This window comes from Coregonus clupeaformis, chromosome 15 (genome assembly GCF_020615455.1).
Source record: "Coregonus clupeaformis isolate EN_2021a chromosome 15, ASM2061545v1, whole genome shotgun sequence".
NCBI lineage: Eukaryota > Metazoa > Chordata > Actinopteri > Salmoniformes > Salmonidae > Coregonus > Coregonus clupeaformis.
Genome location: NC_059206.1, coordinates 50,564,227 through 50,587,482, shown reverse-complemented (window position 1 = coordinate 50,587,482; position 23,256 = coordinate 50,564,227). Strand labels below are relative to the sequence as shown.

Here is a 23,256-nt window from a genome sequence, read left to right as displayed (position 1 = left end):
AAAATATATTTAGAATCAATGAGCAGAAACAAAGGATAACGCCATTTACAAAGCAGATGGGAACAAATCGGACAAGTCAGATATGATAGATCATTAGAGAGAGATAGATAGATAGATAAAGAGATAGATATATAGAATAGATAGAGTATAGATAGATATAATAGATATAGATAGTATAGATATATAGAATAGATATAGATAGATAGATAGATAGATAGATAGATAGATAGATAGATAGATAGATAGATAGATAGATAGATAGATAGATAGATAGATAGATAGATAGATAGATAGATAGATAGATAGATAGATAGATAGATATATAGATAGATAGATAGATAGATAGAGATAGTATAGAGCCATAACATCTACCACCACACCAATTTACATATTCTTCTTTTCAATATGGTTAATTTAGCAAACACTTCTATCCAAAGCAACTTACAGAACTGTCAACATTGTCAACCGCTCTTCTCTTCCATTTTAATCAGAGAGCATTACCTGGTCTCCTCTCTGGGAGTCTATGACGGTGGGTTGTCCCTTGCTGTTGATGGTGTACACTATGACCTGTCCAGTGTGGTTGGACCGAGGAGCGCCAGCCACATAGTACTCTATGCTCCCATCATTCAGCGTTGTCACAGAGTAGCCTGAGCAGAACAGCCAAACAGGATATTATGGACAAATGTGTAACAATTTCCAGTGCTAGTAGTCTTACTGCCAGTCACACTGTAAATCAAGATATCTATTGTTTGAGCTTCAATACACATTCAAATGAAGTTAGAAATGGAAAAGCAAGAGGCCTTAGGATGGCTTGGTGTTGATGAACTAATAATACAATAGCACAACATAAAATGAAGATAAAGGAATCAATATTGACTCGTAGATGATTGCAAACTCATTTACCTAATAGTGAGCTGTGGTTTCTGTCCTCTAGGATTTTCTCAAAGGCCGTCTTGGGGAAGATGTCTGATTTCTGGGTAGTGTAGTGAACCACAGTACCACTCCAGCCATAGGCCCCCACTGCACCCAGCATAATCATGTTCTGTAATGAGAGCGAGAAAAGTACCTGTTAAAACACACTAAGAAATGTTCATGTACTGCTTATGAATGTGTTATGAATGTGTTATGAATGTGTAGACACCCGTAAAATAAAATGTTACCAAATAAGCCGATTTAAAGTAACAGTTGGGGTTTGTACGACGGTATTCTTAGCCCATACCTGCTTCTTGGTTTGGTGGGCACTGAATCCCACTTGGGACATCTCCATCTGAAAGTCACCACCTTTCCCAGTACCTAACCACCAGAAAACACAATGAACAGGTTAGGTTAAGTGCAATACAGTGGTTGTGTTACTATTTCTAGCTTTGTAAAAGGTAACTAATTATTGTTAGAATGGACCATGATATTCCATCTTCAATGCAGATTTGCTTTCTTTACTAAGTCAGCATTACTTAAAAAAATTATAAAAAAACTATTTTACCCTCAATGTTGAAGATGCGGTCTCCCAGAGATCCAGCGATCTCGAGCAGAGCCTCCTCAGCTGATACATTGAAGAAATACCTATCTGTCGGGGTACTGGCTATGGACTTGATCTCAGCAATCAGGTTCTTAGTGTCAATGTCATTCCTTATGTAATACCCAAGGACCTAGAAACATAATAAAGAATACATTTTAAAATAATTTATATTAGAATAAAAGGGAAGATTGATATAACATAATAATGTCATGTTATAAAGGTATCAAAGGTCTCAAACAGTAAATGTTAATACCTCACACTCAACACTGTACGTACTGTATATCCAGGTGTCTTTTGCTAAAGAGATTTTATGTCAACGAGACTAACCTGGATGAATAAAGGTTAAGTGGGATATTTACTCACAGCAATACCAAAGCGGGTGATCTTCTCACTCTCACACTTCCTGATGACGTCATCTCGGAGGTTCTTGTCGTGAGATTCTCCGTCCGTCACCACCACCATCACCTTGCTGGCTCCGGGTCGAGCCCCGTTCCTAGGCAGGAACGCCTGCTGTCTGAGACACACGGTCAAAAAGTGTCACATCTCAACATATTCAAACCCGATTCAATACCCATATAAATAAATAGCTTCTAAAACGTTTGTTCTGAACACATTTAATTGTGTTGTATTCCATTCTATTCCATTCAAAGTGTTCCATTCTAACCCCCTTTGGGGGGTTTTCAATATATAAAGAGAGATTCTGATCCTTTTGTTCTTTTTTATAAATATGTTGAGTCAACAGAGTCAGGATATATTTATTTAGAATACATGAGGGTCACGGTCACCTACAGATGTAGGATCTTAATTTGAGCCACTTTGCTACAGCAAATAATCCTGCAGTAACAGGAAATGTGGCTTATAATTACATTTTTTGTAGGGCTTGATACATTTTTCGTTAGGACAAATCAAGTCTGACATTTTAAAGTGGAAATCACTACGTTTAGAAGCCGTTTTAAACCTCGAATACACTACAAGTTTGCATTTCCTGCTGTACAGGAAAATTCACAGCAACAAAAGAGTGATCAAATGTTCTACATCTGTAAGTCCTAAGGACCCATTGACTAGCAGTGAACAGGAGGAAATGCCTTAGGCTTGCATCCCTAATGGCACCCTTTTCCTTACATAGTGCACTACTTCTGGCCAAAAGTAGTGCACTATGTAGGGAATATGGTGCCATTTGGGATGCAGCCTTAGACTATGTTGGCACTGCAAGAATAGAAAGTGTTGTAGACTGAGACGCACCTGGCAAATTCAATGGCCCGGAAGGTGTTGGTCTCCAGGCCTTCCCTCTGGGGAATGTTCGCTGCAGCCGCAATGATCGAGTCTTTGGTTTTGTAGGTGTTCAGATTGAATTCAACGAATGGATCAACCCCGTACTGTATAATACTTGCCTGAAAGCATTAACATAAAGGCAACAAAAACAGATAGGGACAGATCATTTACTTGGGCCGAGATTCAATCCGACTGCGGGTTGTCAACAATGTAGCATTTAAAGGCAATTTCCGACTGAGCTGATATATACAGTGTTTACCGTGAATGAGACACCTACATTGTCTTTAAAAGACGCATTGTCAACAACCTTGACAATTGGCAATTGATATACATTGATAACTGTGAGCACACTTACCTGAGTATTATCCGGTCCAATATCTAAATTCTCCAACAGTTTCTTGAGGAAAGCCACAACTGGTGGCCAGGGATATATACTGTTGGATCCATCCACAATAATAGCAATATCCATCGGACCCCCACAAGCTGGAAAGACAAGATAAGATTTGAATTAATGTCAGCACGTGCATTTTCTATGGTAATCATTCATAACTCCAATCACAAAGGGGTGTTAAATATGATATACAGTAGGACTTAGCTAGAATCCTTAGTTTCTACATCCATTTTTTGAATTATAAATTAATATACAGCTGTAAACCCATTGGTTCTTGAAGAATATAACTTAGAAATGCCTCATGAGCTTAGTTCAACTGTTGTACCCCATCAGAACACAAAATATAAGCTTGTTTTATGCCAATGTGTACATTTGTAAACAACATAAATGTAAACTAACTCTATATAGCCTCAAAACGTGGTTACAAATGTAAATGTAATATCATGGATGGTCAGTCTGTCACGCCCTGGCTCTGGGACTCTTATACACTGGGGAAAAAAAGTATTTAGTCAGTCACCAATTGTGCAAGTTCTCCCACTTAAAAAGATGAGAGAGGCCTGTAATTTTCATCATAGGTACACGTCAACTATGACAGACAAAATGAGGAAAAAAAATCCAGAAAATCACATTGTAGGATTTTTAATGAATTTATTTGCAAATTATGGTGGAAAATAAGTATTTGGTCAATAATAAAAGTTTCTCAATACTTTGTTATATACCCTTTGTTGGCAATGACACAGGTCAAACGTTTTCTGTAAGTCTTCACAAGGTTTTCACACACTGTTGCTGGTATTTTGGCCCATTCCTCCGTGCAGATCTCCTCTAGAGCAGTGATGTTTTAGGGCTGTCGCTGGGCAACACGGACTTTCAACTCCCTCCAAAGATTTTCTATGGGGTTGAGATCTGGAGACTGGCTAGGCCACTCCAGAACCTTGAAATGCTTCTTACGAAGCCACTCCTTCGTTGCCCGGGCGGTGTGTTTGGGATCATTGTCATGCTGAAAGACCCAGCCACGTTTCATCTTCAATGCCCTTGCTGATGGAAGGAGGTTTTCACTCAAAATCTCACGATACATGGCCCTATTCATTCTTTCCTTTACAAGGATCAGTTGTCCTGGTCCCTTTGCAGAAGAACAGCCCCAAAGCATGATGTTTCCACCCCCATGCTTCACAGTAGGTATGGTGTTCTTTGGATGCAACTCAGCATTCTTTGTCCTCCAAACACGACGAGTTGAGTTTTTACCAAAAAGTTCTATTTTGGTTTCATCTGACCATATGACATTCTCCCAATCCTCTTCTGGATCATCCAAATACACTCTAGCAAACTTCAGACGGGCCTGGACATGTACTGGCTTAAGCAGGGGGACTCGTCTTGCACTGCAGGATTTGAGTCCCTGGCGGCGTAGTGTGTTACTGATGGTAGGCTTTGTAACTTTGGTCCCAGCTCTCTGCAGGTCATTCACTAGGTCCCCCCGTGTGGTTCTGGGATTTTTGCTCACCGTTCTTGTGATCATTTTGACCCCACGGGGTGAGATCTTGCGTGGAGCCCCAGATCGAGGGAGATTATCAGTGGTCTTGTATGTCTTCCATTTCCTAATAATTGCTCCCACAGTTGATTTCTTCAAACCAAGCTGCTTACCTATTGCAGATTCAGTCTTCCCAGCCTGGTGCAGGTCTACAATTTTGTTTCTGGTGTCCTTTGACAGCTCTTTGGTCTTGGCCATAGTGGAGTTTGGAGTGTGACTGTTTGAGGTTGTGGACAGGTGTCTTTTATACTGATAACAAGTTCAAACAGGTGCCATTAATACAGGTAACAAGTGGAGGACAGAGGAGCCTCTTAAAGAAGAAGTTACAGGTCTGTGAGAGAGACAGAAATCTTGCTTGTTTGTAGGTGACCAAATACTTATTTTCCACCATAATTTGCAAATAAATTCATTAAAAATCCTACAATGTGATTTTCTGGAAATTTTTTTCTCAATTTGTCTGTCATAGTTGACGTGTACCTATGATGAAAATGACAGGCCTCTCTCATCTTTTTAAGTGGGAGAACTTGCACAATTGGTGGCTGACTAAATACTTTTTTTCCCCACTGTATGTTGAGGGTGTGTAGATTCTATGTGTTTGTGTTTCTATGTTAGGATCTAGTTCATGTGTATCTATGTTGGCCGGGGTGGTTCTCAATCAGAGGCAACGAGAATCAGCTATTGCTTGTTGTCTCTGATTGGGTACCATACTTAGGCAGCCTGTTTGGCACAGTGTATTGTGGGATCTTGTTCCGTGTTGGTTTGTGTATGTACCCAAGGACTTCACGTATCGTTTTGTTGTTTTTGTTCGTGTGGTGAAATATAAATAAAAGATGTTCGCATTCCACGCTGCGCATTGGCCCGTTTCTTCAAATGACGATCGTGACAGAAGATACCACCAATACTGGACCAAGCAGCGTGTTTCGGAGCTAACGCCGGGTAAGGAGATGGAGAAGTTGGCGATGGCCCAGGTGGGCCAATGGTGGTCCTGGGAGGACATGTTCGAGGGCAGAGGACCATGGGCAAAGGTTAAAGCTTTGGCGAGAGAGGAGGTACGGCGCCAACAGTGTCGTCGTTGGACAGGCGAGAGGCAACCCCAAGACATTTTTAGGGGGGGGGGCACATGGCATGGACGACGGGGCTGCTGGAGGCAAATAAGGGGCGAGTTTGTGGACGAGGAGAGAAGGCCACCGGGTTACGGGAGCCATTGGTGATGAGAGGGAGGGAAGGTGTAGAGGCACGGCGAGAGGTACTGAAGTGTGTTGCCAGTCCGGTCCGGCCCGTTCCTGATCCCCGTATAAGGCCAGTGGTGTGTGTTCCCAGTGCGGTCCGGCCTGTTCCTGTCCCTCGCACCAAGCCTGTGATGCGCGTCGCCAGCCCGGTCCGGCCTGTTCCTGCCCCTCGCACCAAGCCAATGGTGCGCTTCGCCAGCCCGGCCCGGCCTGTTCCTGCCCCTCGCACCAAGCCAATGGTGCGCGTCGCCAGCCCGGCCCGGCCTGTTCCTGCTCCCCGCACCAAGCCTATGGTGCGCTTCGTCAGCCCGGTCCGGCCCGTTCCTGCTCCCCGCACCAAGCCAGGGGTGCGCGTCGTCAGCCCGGTCCGGCCCATTCCTGCTTCCCGCACCAAGCCTGGGGTTCGTGTCGTCAGTCCGGCACAGCCCGTGCCCGGTTCACCGGTGCCTGGTCAGGTACCGGTCAGCTGCTCCACACCGGAGCCTAAGCAATCCGCTCCACCGATGTCCAGTCCAGCTCCAGCCAGCGGGGCCAGACCAGACCAGGGGCACTACGGGGGGGTTATTAGAGGGTGGTGGTCACGCCCGGAGCCGGATCCGCCTCCGAGGAGGAATGCCCACCCGGCCCTCCCCTGTTCGGTTTATGTTTGGCGCGGTCGTAGTCCGCGCCTTTGGGGGGGGTACTGTCACGCCCTGGCTCTGGGACTCTTATATGTTGAGCCAGGGTGTGTAGATTCTATGTGTTTGTGTTTCTATGTTAGGATCTAGTTCATGTGTATCTATGTTGGCCGGGGTGGTTCTCAATCAGAGGCAACGAGAATCAGCTGTTGCTTGTTGTCTCTGATTGGGAACCATACTTAGGCAGCCTGTTTGGCACAGTGTATTGTGGGATCTTGTTCCGTGTTGGTTTGTGTATGTACCCAAGGACTTCACGTATCGTTTTTGTTCGTGTGGTGAAATATAAATAAAAGATGTTCGCATTCCACGCTGCGCATTGGCCCGTTTCTTCAAATGACGATCGTGACACAGTCTTTGCATCCACAGCTCTGTCTATGAATTTGAGAGTGGTTACATTTCTCCAGCCCCATCCCTTAGCTTTTTTAGCAAAACAGGGATGGGGAGAATGCTTTGTTATTGTTTCAAATAAGGATTCTAGCTTTAATTTATACTTTTAATCAATGGTGAAAACAATACATACAGTGGGGAAAAAAAGTATTTAGTCAGCCACCAATTGTGCAAGTTCTCCCACTTAAAAAGATGAGAGAGGCCTGTAATTTTCATCATAGGTACACGTCAACTATGACAGACAAAATGAGGAAAAAAAATCCAGAAAATCACATTGTAGGATTTTTAATGAATTTATTTGCAAATTATGGTGGAAAATAAGTATTTGGTCAATAACAAACGTTTCTCAATCCTCTAGAGCAGTGATGTTTTGGTGCTGTCGCTGGACAACACAGACTTTCAACTCCCTCCAAAGATTTTCTATGGGGTTGAGATCTGGAGACTGGCTAGGCCACTCCAGGACCTTGAAATGCTCCTTACGAAGCCACTCCTTCATTGCCCGGGCAGTGTGTTTGGGATCATTGTCATGCTGAAAGACCCAGCCACGTTTCATCTTCAATGCCCTTGCTGATGGAAGGAGGTTTTCACTCAAAATCTCACGATACATGGCCCCATTCATTCTTTCCTTTACACGGATCAGTCGTCCTGGTCCCTTTGCAGAAAAACAGCCCCAAAGCATGATGTTTCCACCCCCATGCTTCACAGTAGGTATGGTGTTCTTTGGCTGCAACTCAGCATTCTTTGTCCTTCAAACACGACGAGTTGAGTTTTTACCAAAAAGTTATATTTTGGTTTCATCTGACCATATGACATTCTCCCAATCCTCTTCTGGATCATCCAAATGCACTCTAGCAAACTTCAGACGGGCCTGGACATGTACTGGCTTAAGCAGGGGGACACGTCTGGCACTGCAGGATTTGAGTCCCTGGCGGCGTAGTGTGTTACTGATGGTAGGCTTTGTTACTTTGGTCCCAGCTCTCTGCAGGTCATTCACTAGGTCCCCCCGTGTGGTTCTGGGATTTTTGCTCACCGTTCTTGTGATCATTTTGACCCCACGGGGTGAGATCTTGCGTGGAGCCCCAGATCGAGGGAGATTATCAGTGGTCTTGTATGTCTTCCATTTCCTAATAATTGCTCCCACAGTTGATTTCTTCAAACCAAGCTGCTTACCTATTGCAGATTCAGTCTTCCCAGCCTGGTGCAGGTCTACAATTTTGTTTCTGGTGTCCTTTGACAGCTCTTTGGTCTTGGCCATAGTGGAGTTTGGAGTGTGACTGTTTGAGGTTGTGGACAGGTGTCTTTTATACTGATAACAAGTTCAAACAGGTGCCATTAATACATGTAACTAGTGGAGGACAGAGGAGCCTCTGAAAGAAGAAGTTACAGGTCTGTGAGAGCCAGAAATCTTGCTTGTTTGTAGGTGACCAAATACTTATTTTCCACCATAATATGCAAATACGTTCATTTAAAATCCTACAATGTGATTTTCTGGATTTTTTTCTTCTCAATTTGCCTGTCATAGTTGACATGTACCTATGATGAAAATTACAGGCCTCTCTCATCTTTTTAAGTGGGAGAACTTGCACAGTTGGTGGCTGACTAAATACTTTTTTTCCCCACTGTAACTCTTATGCTAAGGATATTTAAAATGATGAAGGACTCTTACTTTGAAGGGCAGGTGAGAATGAAGACAGGGGGCTGAAGAGAGGGCTAACTTCTGCACAGATCCCTGGGTAATAATACTGACTGCCACACTTCTGAGCCCACAGAGGTCCACATGTCTACCAGGAGAAGAAGACACAAGATATAAGGTAAAACATCCAAAACAATATTACATTTAGGCAATCAATCCCAAGTCCCTAAACATGTGGGATTGATTGACTGATAATATCTTATATGAACTCTCCAGCTGCAGTGATGTTAAAGCTGTTTATCATGATTAATCTATCTTGTGTGGCTGTAAAGAATCAGATCTAATGATTCCAAACCTGTTAACCATGAATCTATCTTGAGTGGCTGTAAAGAATCACTTATAATGATTCCAAACCTGTTAACCATGAATCTATCTTGTGTGGCTGTAAATAATCTGATGTAATGATTCCAAACCTGTTTACCATGAATGTATCTTTTGTAGCTGTGTGGGTAAGGATTAGGGTTAGAGTTAGGATAGCTAGGAGTTCTATACAGATGTAGTGATGTATAAAAGCTGTTTACCATGAATTTATCTTCTGTAGCTGTGCGGGTGAGGGTTAGCCCCAGACTCATGTTGACATTGACGTTCTTCACTGTTGATATGCTGACTGAGTCTGAAGTATAGGAGAGAGAAAATACATTGTTACAGTGTCCTTACAGAAATAATTACACAGTTTTAAGAACACTATAAGTGTTACCGAATACATTCTCATGGTGCAATTACAGTGCTTAACATTCATTAAAACACACAATGAGATCTTGCAACACTCTGAAGAACACAGTTCCTTTTCTAACCACTGTGGCCATCGCTCTGACTTACAGACAGATTTGACAGGATTCAAATGGGATTTAAAGAGAATATTGTGGGGAAACACAAGCTAATGCTAGGGGATACAACGATTGCTAAAAAAGGGCAGGAGTTGATAGAAATATAGAAAGGGAGAAGGAATTGCTAGCCTGGGTGCTAGTCTGTTTCTACTCTCTTGCCAACTCTTTATGGAACTTAATGGTTTGACAATAAGAGCAATGGAGTTGGCAAGAGCACAAACAGATCTGGGACCAGGCTAATGAATAGCTGGAGCTGTTTGAATGTCGTATGCAAAGTATAAATATCTGTCAATGTCTTACTCTAAAGGTTGAGTATGAAGTATGTATGAAGAGTATGAAGTATGTATGAAAAGTATGAAGTATGTATGAAGAGTATGAAGTATGTCTTACTCTGCAGGTTGAGTCTCTGGCAGCCTGAACTGGACCCTCTGATCTCACACTTGTAGATGTCTCCTTTCCTGTCCTGGTTGTATCCACTCCAGGGAGAACCAACCAGCAACCTGCGGGAACACACACACGCATGTACACAGACAGACAGGCAGACAGACAGACAGGCATTTGCATACTGATTACATAATAATTACAATGCCATGTGTCTAAATTACACACAATTATTGGTAGCTAATACCATTGTTAGGGAATACACTTATGTGACTGTCCTTGTACACCATAGACTGTATATGTACCCATATTTGGAAACAGTACCATACATTCACAACAAGACAATGACATTTACAGAGTACCCATTTCACACCCACTTGCACATGATCAGTAAGTACTGTTTTTCGTTATCTACAGGTGTGGAAGGTAAACACATACTCTACCAAGGTCATCATTAACAGTTAACCTTAGGGGGAAAAGTATAATAAGCACCTTAACCCTGAAGGGGAAAGTACAGCGACATTTACAGTGAAGGGATGTTTTCAGACTCTGCCTGTTGCATGAGAAGGAGAGAGCCATAATGACCTGTGCCAGTGCTGTTGTCTGCTGCTGGTGGCTCAGGGGCTGGGTATCCATGGTGTTACTGCCAGTTACCACCATGTGAGTCAATCAGTCAGGACACACACGCCGACTACATTACACAGTGTGACATCAAACCAGCCTACCACATTAGAAACAAGTCACACTATCCTTTCCTGATGACCTAACACACACACACACACCATAAAAATGCCAAGACCACTCCATTGCACATTACACATCATTGAAAAAAGCCCCACCTTGCTAGACTATAGTGTGAACAGAGAGACCACTCAGTAGTTGATCTATAAACCTTTTGATATTCTACCGGCTTTAAATCTACAGTCATGATCCTTGATAAAGATGAGCAAAAAATACTGTATAAAATAAATAATACAAATACTGAGCTTTATAAAACGGGTTGTTTGGATCCTGGATTCTGATTGGTTGATAGCAGGGAGTTGTAGCACCACAATCCCCGCATTCCATGGGTAATGCCTGTTAACAGTTCCATTAGATTTATCAATGCGCATCCACTGTCGCACAGCCCAGCCAGTCAATTTATACTGAACAAAAATATAGACGCATCATATAAAGTGTTGATCCCATGTTTCATCAGCTAAAATAAAAGATCCCAGAAATGTTCCATACGCACAAAAACCTTATTTCTCTCAAATGTTGTGCACACATTTGTTTACATCCCTGTTAGTGAGCATTTCTCCTATGCCAAGATAATCCATCCACCTGCCAGGTGTGGCATATCAAGAAGCTGATTAAACAGCATGATCATTACACAGGTACACCTTGTGCTGGGGACAATAAAAGGCCACTATAAAATGTGCAGTTTTGTCACACAACACAATGCCACAGATGTCTAAAGTTTTAAAGGAGCGTGCAATTGACATGCTGACTGCAGAAATGTCCACCAGAGCTGTTGCCAGAGAATTGAATATTAATTTCTCTACCATAAACCGCCTCCAACGTCGTTTTAGAGAATTTCGCAGACCACGTGTAACCACGCCTGCCCAGGACCTCCACATCCGGCTTCTTCACCTGCGGGATGGTCTGAGACCAGCCACCCAGACAGCTGATGAAACTGTGGGTTTGCACAACCGAAGAATTTCTGCACAAACTGTCAGAAACCGTCTCATAACTGACTTCAGTGGGAAAATGCTCACATTCGATGACCACTGGCACGCTGGAGAAGTGTGCTCTTCACGGATGAATCCCAGTTTCAACTGTACCGGGAAGATGACAGACATTGTGTATGGCGTTGTGTGGGCAAGCGGTTTGCTGATGTCAACGTTGTGAACAGAGTGCCCCATTGTGGCGGTGGAGTTATGGTATGGGCAGGCATAAGCTACGGACAATGAACACAATTGCATTTTATCAATGGCAATTTGAATGCAGAGATACCGTGACGAGCTCCTGAGGCCCATTGTCGTGCCATTCATCCGCTGCCATCACCTCATGTTTCAGCATGATAATGCACGGCCCCATGTCGCAAGGATCTGGACACAATTCCTGGAAGCTGAAAATGTCCCAGTTCTTCCATGGCCTGCATACTCACCAGACATGTCACCCATTGAGCAAGTCTGGGATGCCCTGGATCAACGTATACGACAGTGTGTTCCAGTTCCCACCAGTATCCAGCAACTTCGCACAGCCATTGAAGAGGAGTGGGACAACATTCCACAGGCCACAATCAACAGCCTGATCAACTCCATGTGAAGGAGATGTGTCGCGCTGCATGAGGCAAATGGTGATCACACCAGATACTGACTGGTTTTCTGATCCATGCACCTACCTTTTTTTTAAGGTATCTGTATTCCCAGTCATGTGAAATCCATCGATTAGAGCCTAATTTATTTATTTAAATGGATTGATTTCCTTATATGAACTGTCACTCAGTAAAATCTTTGAAATTGTTGCATGTTGCGTTGATATTTTTATTCAGTGTATAAACTTAATCTCCCCTGGAAAAAAGCATCTAGACAGTATTTCCTCATGTTACTAGCCTAGCATTTGGTTTGGTACAGCGGAGCTTAATAAGCCTCACTGTGTGCATATCCGACCTGTGCTGTGCAACATGTTGCAGTTTTTTTTTGCGATCTCCACCGTGCAGACCTTCACGAGACTGACAGCTTATCTGATCCAGGGAAATTAATTTGTCAGTATCATTATAATGGATATATCCAAAGAATTGGCAATAGAAATTAAGGTAAAACAAACGAAAATACACATAGTTTGCTGTCATTTCAGCCGCTTGATGTGATAGCTGTAGTTGGCTAGCTAGCTAACAAAGGAGAAGTAACGTTATCCTAGCTGTCCTCCATAACTACATTATTGACTCGACAATCAGCTGGTTGTTGCCTATTTATAAATTATTTATTAGATCATTATTTATTGAAGTTATCTTGTAATCATTGAACCTTTGCTAGCTAGCTACATGCCAATGAATGACTGGGTCAAAACATGAGAATATAATTAATGACCAGCCTGTTTGGTTAGCAACTTCAGAACGAACAACTGGATATTCCCCGGACTATATCATCTGGTGGAAGGGTGAAATAAAACTAATTTACTCATTAAAATAATGTTTTTAATAATGTTTTTAATGTCATTAATCATTTTTTTTATAGGTTGGCAACCATTTTATAAAAGCAATAAGGCACCCGAACCCGCGAATTATCGTGTGATAACTCCCTCCTAAAAGCTGTTTCCCGGCCCTTGGCTTCACCTCGGCCCTAAGAATCAATCAATCATATTTATTTATAAAGCCCTTTTTACATCAGCAGATGTCACAAAGTGCTATACAGAAACCCAGCCTAAAACCCCAAACAGCAAGCAATGCAGATGTAGAAGCACGGTGGCTATGAAAAACTCCCTAGAAAGGCAGAAACCTAGGAAGAAACCTAGAGAGGAACCAGGCTCTGAGGGGTGGAGATTATAACAGTACATGGCCATTAAGGTCAGATTTTTCTCCAAGATGTTCAAACGTTCATAGATGACCAGCAGGGTCAAATAATAATCACAGTGGTTGTAGAGGTTGCAACAGGTCAGTACATCAGGAGTAAATGTCACTTGGCTTTTCATAGCTGGGCATTTAGAGGTTGAAATAGCAGGTGCGGTAGAGAGAGAGTTGAAAACAGCAGGTCTGGTACAAGGTAGTACGTCTGGTGAACAGGTCAGGGTTCCATAGCCGCAGGCAGAAGAGTTGAAACTGGAGCAGCAGCACGACCAGGTGGACTGGGGACAGCAAGTAGTCATCAGGCCAGGTAGTCCTGAGGCATGGTCCTAGGGCTCAGGTCCTCCGGGAGGTGAGGGAGGGAGGGAGAGAGAAAGAATTAGAGGGAGCATACTTAAATTCACACAGGACATCGGATAAGACAGGAGAATTACACCAGATATAACATACTGACCCTAGCCCCCTGGCACATAGACTATTGCAGCATAGATACTGGAGGCTGAGATGGGGGGGTCGGGAGACACTGTGGCCCCGTCCGACGATACCCCCGGACAGGGCCAACCAGGCAGGATATAACCCCACCCACTTTGCCAAAGCACAGCTCCCACACCACCAGAGGGATATCAACAGACAACCAACCTACTATCCTGAGACAAGGCTGAGTACAGCCCACGAAGATCTCCTCCACTGCACGCGCCCAAGGGGGCGACACACCGGACAGGAAGATCACGTCAGTGACTCAACCCACTCAAGTGACGCACCCCTCCTAGGGATGGCATGGAAGAGCACTAGTAAGCCAGTGACTCAGCCCCCGTAATAGGGTCAGAGGCAGAGAATCTCAGTGGAGAGACGGGAACCGGCCAGGCAGAGAGAGCAAGGGTGGTTCGTCGCTCCAGTGCCTTTCCATTCACCTTTGCACCCCTGGGCCAGACTACACTCAATCATAGGACCTACTGAAGAGATGAGTCTTCAGTAAAGACTTAAAGGTTGAGACCGAGTCTACGTCTCTCACATGGATAGGCAGACCATTCCATAAAAATTGAGCTCTATAGGAGAAACCCCTGCCTCCAGCTGTTTGTTTAGAAATTCTAGGGACAATAAGGAGGCCTGCGTCTTGTGACCGTAGCGTACGAGTAGGTACGTACAGCAGGACCAAATCGGAGAGATACTGTAGGTAGGAGCAAGCCCATGTAATGCTTTGTAGGTTAGCAGTAAAATCTTGAAATCAGCCCTGGTCTTAACAGGAAGCCAGTGTAGAGAGGCTAGCACTGGAGTAATATTATTCACATTTAAGTCATTTAGCAGACACACTTATCCAGAGCGACTTACAGGAGCAATTAGGGTTAAGTGCCTTGCTCAAGGGCACATCGACAGATTTTTCACCTATTCGGATCAGGGATTAGAACCAGCGACCTTTCGGTTACTGGCACAACGCTCTTAACCAGCACTCTTAACCAACACTCTCTCTCCTCTGCTCTTGTCCTTCTAGACCTGTCTGCTGCCTTTGATACTGTGAACCATCAGATCCTCCTCTCCACCCTCTCCGAGCTGGGCATCTCCGGCGCGGCTCACTCTTGGATTGCGTCCTACCTGACCGGTCGCTCCTACCAAGTGGCGTGGCGAGAAGCTGTCTCCGCACCACGTGCTCTCACCACTGTTGTCCCCCAGGGCTCAGTTCTAGGCCCTCTCCTATTCTCGCTATACACCAAGTCACTTGGCTCTGTCATATCCTCACATGGCCTCTCCTATCATTGCTACGCTGACGACACACAACTAATCTTCTCCTTTCCCCCTTCTGATAACCAGGTGGCGAATCGCATCTCTGCATGTCTGGCAGACATATCAGTATGGATGACGGATCACCACCTCAAGCTGAACCTCGGCAAGACGGAGCTGCTCTTCCTCCCGGGGAAGGACTGCCCGTTCCATGATCTCGCCATCACGGTTGACAACTCCGTTGTGTCCTCCTCCCAGAGTGCGAAGAGCCTTGGCGTGACCCTGGACAACACCCTGTCGTTCTCCGCTAACATCAAGGCGGTGACCCGATCCTGTAGGTTCATGCTCTACAACATTCGGAGAGTACGATCCTGCCTTACACAGGAAGCGGCACAGGTCCTAATCCAGGCACTTGTCATCTCCCGTCTGGATTACTGCAACTCGCTGTTGGCTGGGCTCCCTGCCTGTGCCATTAAACCCCTACAACTCATCCAGAATGCCGCAGCCCGTCTGGTGTTCAACCTTCCCAAGTTCTCTCACGTCACCCCACTCCTCCGCACACTCCACTGGCTTCCAGTTGAAGCTCGCATCTGCTACAAGACCATGGTGCTTGCCTACGGAGCTGTGAGGGGAACGGCACCTCCGTACCTTCAGGCTCTGATCAGTCCCTACACCCAAACGAGGGCACTGCGTTCATCCACCTCTGGCCTGCAGGCTCCCCTACCTCTGCGGAAGCATAGTTCCCGCTCAGCCCAGTCAAAACTGTTCGCTGCTCTGGCACCCCAATGGTGGAACAAGCTCCCTCACGACGCCAGGACAGCGGAGTCACTCACCACCTTCCGGAGACATTTGAAACCCCACCTCTTTAAGGAATACCTGGGATAGGATAAAGTAATCCTTCTCCGGGTAGCCGGAGAGTAGAGCACTGCAGTAGTCTAATCTAGAAGTGACAAAAGCATGGATTAGCTTTTCTGCATAATTTTTGGACAAAAAGTTTCTGATTTTTGCAATGTTATGAAGATGGAAAAAAGCTGTCCTTTAAATATTCTTGATATGTTTGTCAAAAGAGAGTTTTTTTTAGATGACTGTACAACCATCAAGATTAATTGTCAGATCCAACAGAATATATTTTTGTTTCTTGGGACCTAGAACTAGCATCTCTTTTTGTCTGAGTTTAAAAGTAAAAACTCCTTCCTTATGTCTGAAACACAGGCTTCCAGAGTAGGCAATTTTGGGGCTTCACCATGTTTCATCGTAATGTACAGCTTTGTGTCGTCCGCATAGCAATGAAAGTTAACATTGTGTTTCCGAATGACATCACCAACAGGTAGAATATATAGTGGAAACAATAGTGGTCCTAAAACGGAACCTTGAGGGACACCGAAACGTACAATTGATTTTTCAGAGGACAAACCATCCACAGAGACAAACTGATATCTTTCCGACAGATGAGATCTAAACCAGGCAAGAACTTGTCCATGTAGACCAATTAAGGTTTCCAATCTCTCCAAAAGAATGTGGTGATCGATGGTGTCAAAAGCAGCACTAAGGTCTAGGAGCACGAGGACAGATGCAGAGCCTTGGTCTGACGCCATTAAAAGGTAATGAACCACCTTCACGAGTGCAGTCTCAGTACTATGATGGGGTCTAAAACCAGACTGAAGCGTTTCGTATACATTATTTGTCTTCATGAAGGCAGTGAGTTGCTGCACAACAGCTTTTTCAAAAAAAATTGAGAGGAATGGGAGATTCGATATAGGCTGATAGTATTTTACATTTTCTGGGTCAAGGTTTGGCTTTTTCAAGAGAGGGTTTATTACTGCCACTTTTAGTGAGTTTGGTACACATCCAGTGGATAGGGAGCCATTTATTATGTTCAACATAAGAGGGCCAAGCACAGGAAGTAGCTCTTTCAGTAATTTAGTTGGAATAGGGTCCAGTATGCAGCTTGAAGGTTTAGAGGCCATTACTATTTTCATGAATGTGTCAAGAGATATAGGATTAAAAAACTTGAGTGTCTCCATTGATCCTAGGTCCTGGCAGTTTTGTGCAGACTCAGGACAGCTGAGCTTTGGAGAAATACGCAGATTCAAAGAGGAGCCCGTAATTTGCTTTCTAATGATCATGATCTTTTCATCGAAGAAGTTCATCACTGCTGAAGTGAAAGGCATCCTCTCTTGGGGAATGCTGCTTTATAGTTAGCTTTGCGACAGTATCAAATAGAAATTTTGGATTTTTCTTATTCTCCTCAATTAGGAGAATAACAGCCCTTAGTCGGAAGATAACACATGATAATCCCCGGGTTCTAATGCCTTATTGTTTAAATACTGTATGCTCCAAAAACATTTAAAACATATATTATTTTCCACTAATACAATTGCTCAGAGAAAAATATTTTATCAAACAGGTAATAAAAAAATAATCTAAAAATGATCGGCACCCCTGTTTTCAATACTTTGTGCACCCTCCCCTTGCGAGGATAACGGGACTTAGCCTTTTTCTATAATGTTTGATTCCTCCATATAGAATCTTTCCAGATCCTTGATATCCTTCGGTCTGCGCTTAAGAACTGCCCTCTTCAATTGAAATGTTGATTTTGTGGTCAATTAACCATTTCTTTGTGGATTTCGATGTGTGATGGAAGAACCACTTGCAGCCAAGTTTCAGCCTCCTGGCAGAGGCAACCAGGTTTTTGGCTAAAATGTCCTGGTACTTGGTAGAGTTCATCATGCCGTTGACCTTAACAAGGGCCCCAGGACCAGTGGAAGCAAAACAGGTCCATAACATCAAAGATCCACCACCATATTTTACAGCAGGTATGAGGTTCTTTTCTGCATATGCATCCTTAATTCGAGGCCAAACCCACCACTGGTGTGCATGGCCAAAGAGCTCTATTTTCATGTCATCTGACCAAAGCACCCGGTTCAAATCCAAGTGCCAATGCCGTTTAGCAAACACCAGGCTTTTACATTTGTTGGTTGCCCTCAATAAAGGCTTTTTTTATGGCAACCCTTCCAAATGGTGGCGTCTAATTGTAGATTTGGAGACTCGGTGACCCCAGGATGCGACCAAGTTCTGTAATTCTCCAACTGTGGCCCTTGGTCTTTTCTTTGCCTCCCAAACCATATTTCTCACTGTGTGTGGGGACAAGATACACTTGGGTCCTCTACCAGGCAAGTTTACCACTGTTCCAGTGGTTTTAAACATCCAAATTGTTGCCATAATAGTGGTAAGCGGTATATTTGTTTTTGAGTAATTTTTTTGTATCCATTGCCTGATTTATGAAAGTCAACAACCATTTGTCTCTTTTAATTTGTGAGTTCTATGCCTTTTCCCATGGTTAATTTGTGAGTTATATGCCTTTTCCCATGGTGATGGATGACAAATGGATTTTACATGCATGTTCTCATTTTTATACCCCAGTGAAACAGGATGTCATGAAATGCCACAATACAGTTCCTTAAAATGAGATTAATTAAAAAAATATTCAATTTTCTTTGATTTTATTTACCGTTAGGGGTGCAAACTATTTTTTTCTCTCCATTATTTTGAGTATACAATACAGCTCAGTATTTGTATTTTATATTTTATTCAGCCTTTTTTGCTAATCTTTATCAAGGGTGCCTATAACTCCGGTCGTGACTGTATATCTTTTTGGCCAGGACACAGTGTGTTGGTGTGATATTAAACCTAATAAAGACAGAATAGAAGCCCAAAGCATGACCTTTGGTATCAGTAGTATGCAGGAGAATAAATAGGCTGGTCAGATAAAAACACTTCCTCGCCATCCTAGTTTATAAACTAAACCACAGAGATAAACATGAATTCCACTGGTTACAGCTAAAGAGACATTTCAGTTCCATTATGAACTTGGTACACGTTTGCCAATGGTTGGCATTCGTGTTTTGGTGTGGTTTCTCTGAATATCCCAAAACTACGCCTTTACTGACTTTGTGTTAGAGCCAAAGCCCACATTCTCAGACAGGAGGCAGCCAATTAGACAAAGGGAGTGAACTTTCACCTGGCCATCTCTGTGATGTCATACACTCTGGCTTTCAATGCACCTCTTTTCTCTGGGGTTAAGAGGACCCTGTTGGGTTATTAATGAGAGTCTTTATGCCTCTCATTTCAAATGGGGTATTTGTCAAGATTACAAATGACGAAACAGTAAACCTCTTTCTACTGTCATTTTGTCAAAATCTAGTCTCGTCTACCAGCCAGCTCTCTTTCTGTTGAGTCAGTCCGGGGAGGAGGTTAGTCAAAACCACATTCAATTGAAGTCCACTTAAGTCCTTGATGCAATTACACAACCCATCATCAGCCTAAGTGGTTTATGAGAGGGGACATCTATTTATTTGTGTTTTTCAATCATTTCCCCCCTAAAACCTCTAATGAAATGTTTATCTAGTCTAGTGGAGACATAACAACATCTTCAGGGCCCTTTCCTTTCTTAACAATGTTTCCATCCACACATAGTTAATATGCCATAGGTTAAGCCAGGCTCAGTCTCCATGTTTGTTTATGATGAGAATGAAAGGAAGGCAGTTATGTCCCTGGAGAGATGCATTCAAAAGGAAAATGTCTCCTCTGAGATCTCCCGGATGCAGACAGACGGCACTACGGACTACAGGAAGTGTGTGTGTGAGCAAGACGTGAAACCAAGAACCCTGTCTGTGATGTCTACTCTGTGGTGATCAGCAGATAACTGTATAATGTGAGTGTGTGGGCGTGTGTGTGTGTGTGCGTGTGTGCGTGTATGTGTGTACCAATATAGTGTTTGAAGTGCCTGCATCCTGCCCCGTTGACAACCCTCCGGAGGGTCATGTGACCTACTGTAAGAACAGGAACAGCATTAGCTTGAGAAAACGGATGCTCACAGTAGGGGTTCCAAATCCAGCAGCTATACAACAGTTATGGATCTCTCAGACCCAAACGAACCTAGGGCTTGTTTTAGCTCTCCTGGGCTCTATACAGCTTACTGTGTGCGAGAGTGATTGGACACAGTACTACTGTAGTAACTGTACATAAGCACAGTGTAGTACAAGTGTGCATCTGTGAATGTGCTGAGATGCTGTTCTTACCATGTCAGAACTAACACTGTCTTGCACTTTCTACCACTCTGTACTGCTTCTGTATGGCAGCCTATGCATGACTCAGTAGTCTAGTCTCACCATTTCCCCAGGTGATTTCTGAACTGTTTCACAGTGTATCCAAACTCCTCTACGGCAGGTCCAGAGAACACCTTGGCTCCTGCCGTCCCCACATTAAAGGATAGGGATCGGGGGATGCTCCAACCTGCAGAGAGAGGGAGAGAGGGAGAGAGAGAGAGAGAGAGAGAGAGAGAGAGAGAGAGAGAGAGAGAGAGAGAGAGAGAGAGAGAGATCACACTCCCATCATAAATAAGAGACTCTCCTCCACCACAAATATGCTGCAGCAGCCAGGTTCAGGGTTGTGTAAGACAGGGAGATGAATTGAATGACAAAAAAACACCACACCTTCTTCGTCTGTGATATGTGATATGAAGTGCTCAGCTTTTATGTGTGTGTGTGTTGTCCTTGTTCCTAGGATACTACCGTTGTACCAGGAATAACAACAAATTCCTAATACCAACAATAATGCAGTATTATGCAGTGTCAGGTCTTGTAATAGTAAAGACGTCAGAGTGATCGATTGGCAGAGACATTCAAACACATCCATCAAGGCATAACACCTAAGGCATTCATAGTGAAACATAAACAAAGTATTCTTCCACCATGTGAACTTTAGGTCTAACTATAATGACAATGATAATAATAATAATAATAATAATAATCAACTCCATTTTTAGACGACCTAGCTAGTATAAATCACAATTCATACATACAGCAGCCCGAAGTATGCTCATTGTTCTATTGTAAAGCTAGGTAAGACTTTCAGCGGCCTTACATTACCCAATAGTACTGAAGACCCTTTAACTAGAGACAGGGATCTGGCTGTGTGTGACTGTATCAGTGATCACCAATCTGGACAAGTAGCAGCATGACAATATGTTCAGATTACTGGTCTAAAGTGCAGACATGTCAGTGCAGTGGCTCCTTATAGAGAACACACAGTAGAGTGGGGCCTATTGAGATGAGTGTGAGGGATATCAAACCACTACTAAGGCCTCTCAGGACAACAAAACAACAGTCACGTCACGACACCATCTACAAGCTCTATAACAGAGCCTACACTGAACAGAGACACTGAGTAAGAATAGAAACACTGGCAATGTATGTTTTTTTAAACTAACACCCTTGCCTTTCTTGTCTTGTCTTACTGGCACTGACTTGGCTGATAGCTGCTTTATTGAGGAAAGGTTTTACTTACTATGACTATTGTCTTACAAAACTATAAGTCGCTCTGGATAAGAGCGTCTGCTAAATGACTAACATTTAAAACTGACAAGCACAGAAATAATTAATGGGTTAGGATTTAGCATTTCCCAATAATGCATTTTTCTTACTTGGAGACAGTGATAAAGAATGTGATCTAATGTTACTCTTCACATATGCTATGTGAGCCACCATAAAGAGATTTTATAAACTTTATTCCAACCAAGGGGTCTGAGCATTTTATGCTGCGGAACAACAAAGAGAATTTGCTTAGTAGGGTGGTGACACCACAATCAGTTTAAATTCACATACCATACAAGGCCTAACCTAACACAGGCCAGGTGAACTTTACACTTCCAAACAAATAGAGAAATAGGGCTCACACTTCTGTAATTGCAATATTTTGCTCCATACTACTAGACAGCTAAGATACGATAGTATAGTTACTTAAGTATTATCATGGTTCAGCATGCCTTCTAACTGGTCAGTGAGTCACATCACATCCACACACTAAAACAGGGCTGTGAGAGGGCCAAAGGCTCCAAATTACACCATATTCCCTGTGTAGTGCACTACTTTTGACCAGGCTATTCCCTATGGGCTCTGGTCAGAAGTAGTGCACTACATAGGAAATAGGATGCCATTTGGGATGTAGTCTTGAGTCTAATTCACCTGTTAGACAAGTGGCAGGCAGATATCTTAGAACAGGATGTGACGAGGTGATGATCCTCTTATGAGTTGTGGTCACACTGGTGGATCTATCTATAGCCATTTATCATGTCTGTGTTAAGCTAGGTAGCGCTTGCCTAAAGAGTGCCTGAGAGTGAGCTCATGTACAGCATCAACACCAATGAATACATCCTATACACGATATTATAACCGCGATTGATAATAGACAGTACTGTGCAGCCGTCTTCATCGACCTGGCCAAGGCTTTCGACTCTGTCAACCACCGCATTCTTATTGGCAGACTAAATAGCCTTGGTTTCTCAAATGACTGCCTCGCCTGGTTCACCAACTACTTCTCAGATAGAGTTCAGTGTGTCAAATCGGAGGGCCTGTTGTCTGGACCTATGGCAGTCTCTATGGGGGTGCCACAGGGTTCAATTCTTGGGCCGACACTTTTCTCTGTGTATATCAATGATGTCGCTCTTGCTGCTGGTGACTCTCAGATCCACCTCTACGCAGACGACACCATTTTGTATACATCTGGCCCTTCATTGGACACTGTGTTAACAAACCTCCAAACGAGCTTCAATGCCATACAACACTCCTTCAGTAGCCTCCAACTGCTCTTAAACACTAGTAAAACTAAATGCATGCTTTTCAATCGAACGCTGCTGGCACCCGCCCACCCGACTAGAATCACCACTCTTGACGGGTCTGACCTAGAGTATGTGGACAACTACAAATACCTAGGTGTCTGGTTAGACTGTAAACTCTCCTTCCAGACTCACATAAAGAATCTCCAATCCAAAGTTAAATCTAGAATCGGCTTCCTATTTCGCAACAAAGCCTCCTTCACTCATGCTGCCAAACATGCCCTCGTAAAACTGACTATCCTACCGATCCTTGACTTCGGCGATGTCATTTACAAAATAGCCTCCAACACTCTACTCAGCAAATTGGATGTAGTCTATCACAGTGCCATCCGTTTTGTCTCCAAAGCCCCATACGCTACCCACCACTGTGACCTGTACGCTCTTGTTGGCTGGTCCTCACTACATGTTCGTCGTCAAACC

At 43.6% G+C, this 23,256-nt stretch overlaps 1 protein-coding gene across 1 annotated transcript in view; it reads right to left on the bottom strand.

The window, feature by feature from the left end:
• The window catches only part of LOC121582841 (integrin alpha-2), a 40,014-nt gene that overhangs the window by 12,390 nt on the left and 4,368 nt on the right, over nt 1-23,256 (bottom strand). The window contains exons 2-12 of the mRNA XM_041898976.1: nt 20,333-20,456; nt 9,908-10,017; nt 9,212-9,303; nt 8,664-8,778; nt 3,144-3,271; nt 2,759-2,907; nt 1,880-2,030; nt 1,481-1,646; nt 1,220-1,293; nt 904-1,042; nt 502-647 (exon numbers count right to left, since the gene is read on the bottom strand). Coding sequence (XP_041754910.1) covers nt 502-647; nt 904-1,042; nt 1,220-1,293; nt 1,481-1,646; nt 1,880-2,030; nt 2,759-2,907; nt 3,144-3,271; nt 8,664-8,778; nt 9,212-9,303; nt 9,908-10,017; nt 20,333-20,456 — 1,394 coding nt within the window. The remainder of the gene's footprint in view (nt 1-501; nt 648-903; nt 1,043-1,219; nt 1,294-1,480; nt 1,647-1,879; nt 2,031-2,758; nt 2,908-3,143; nt 3,272-8,663; nt 8,779-9,211; nt 9,304-9,907; nt 10,018-20,332; nt 20,457-23,256) is intronic.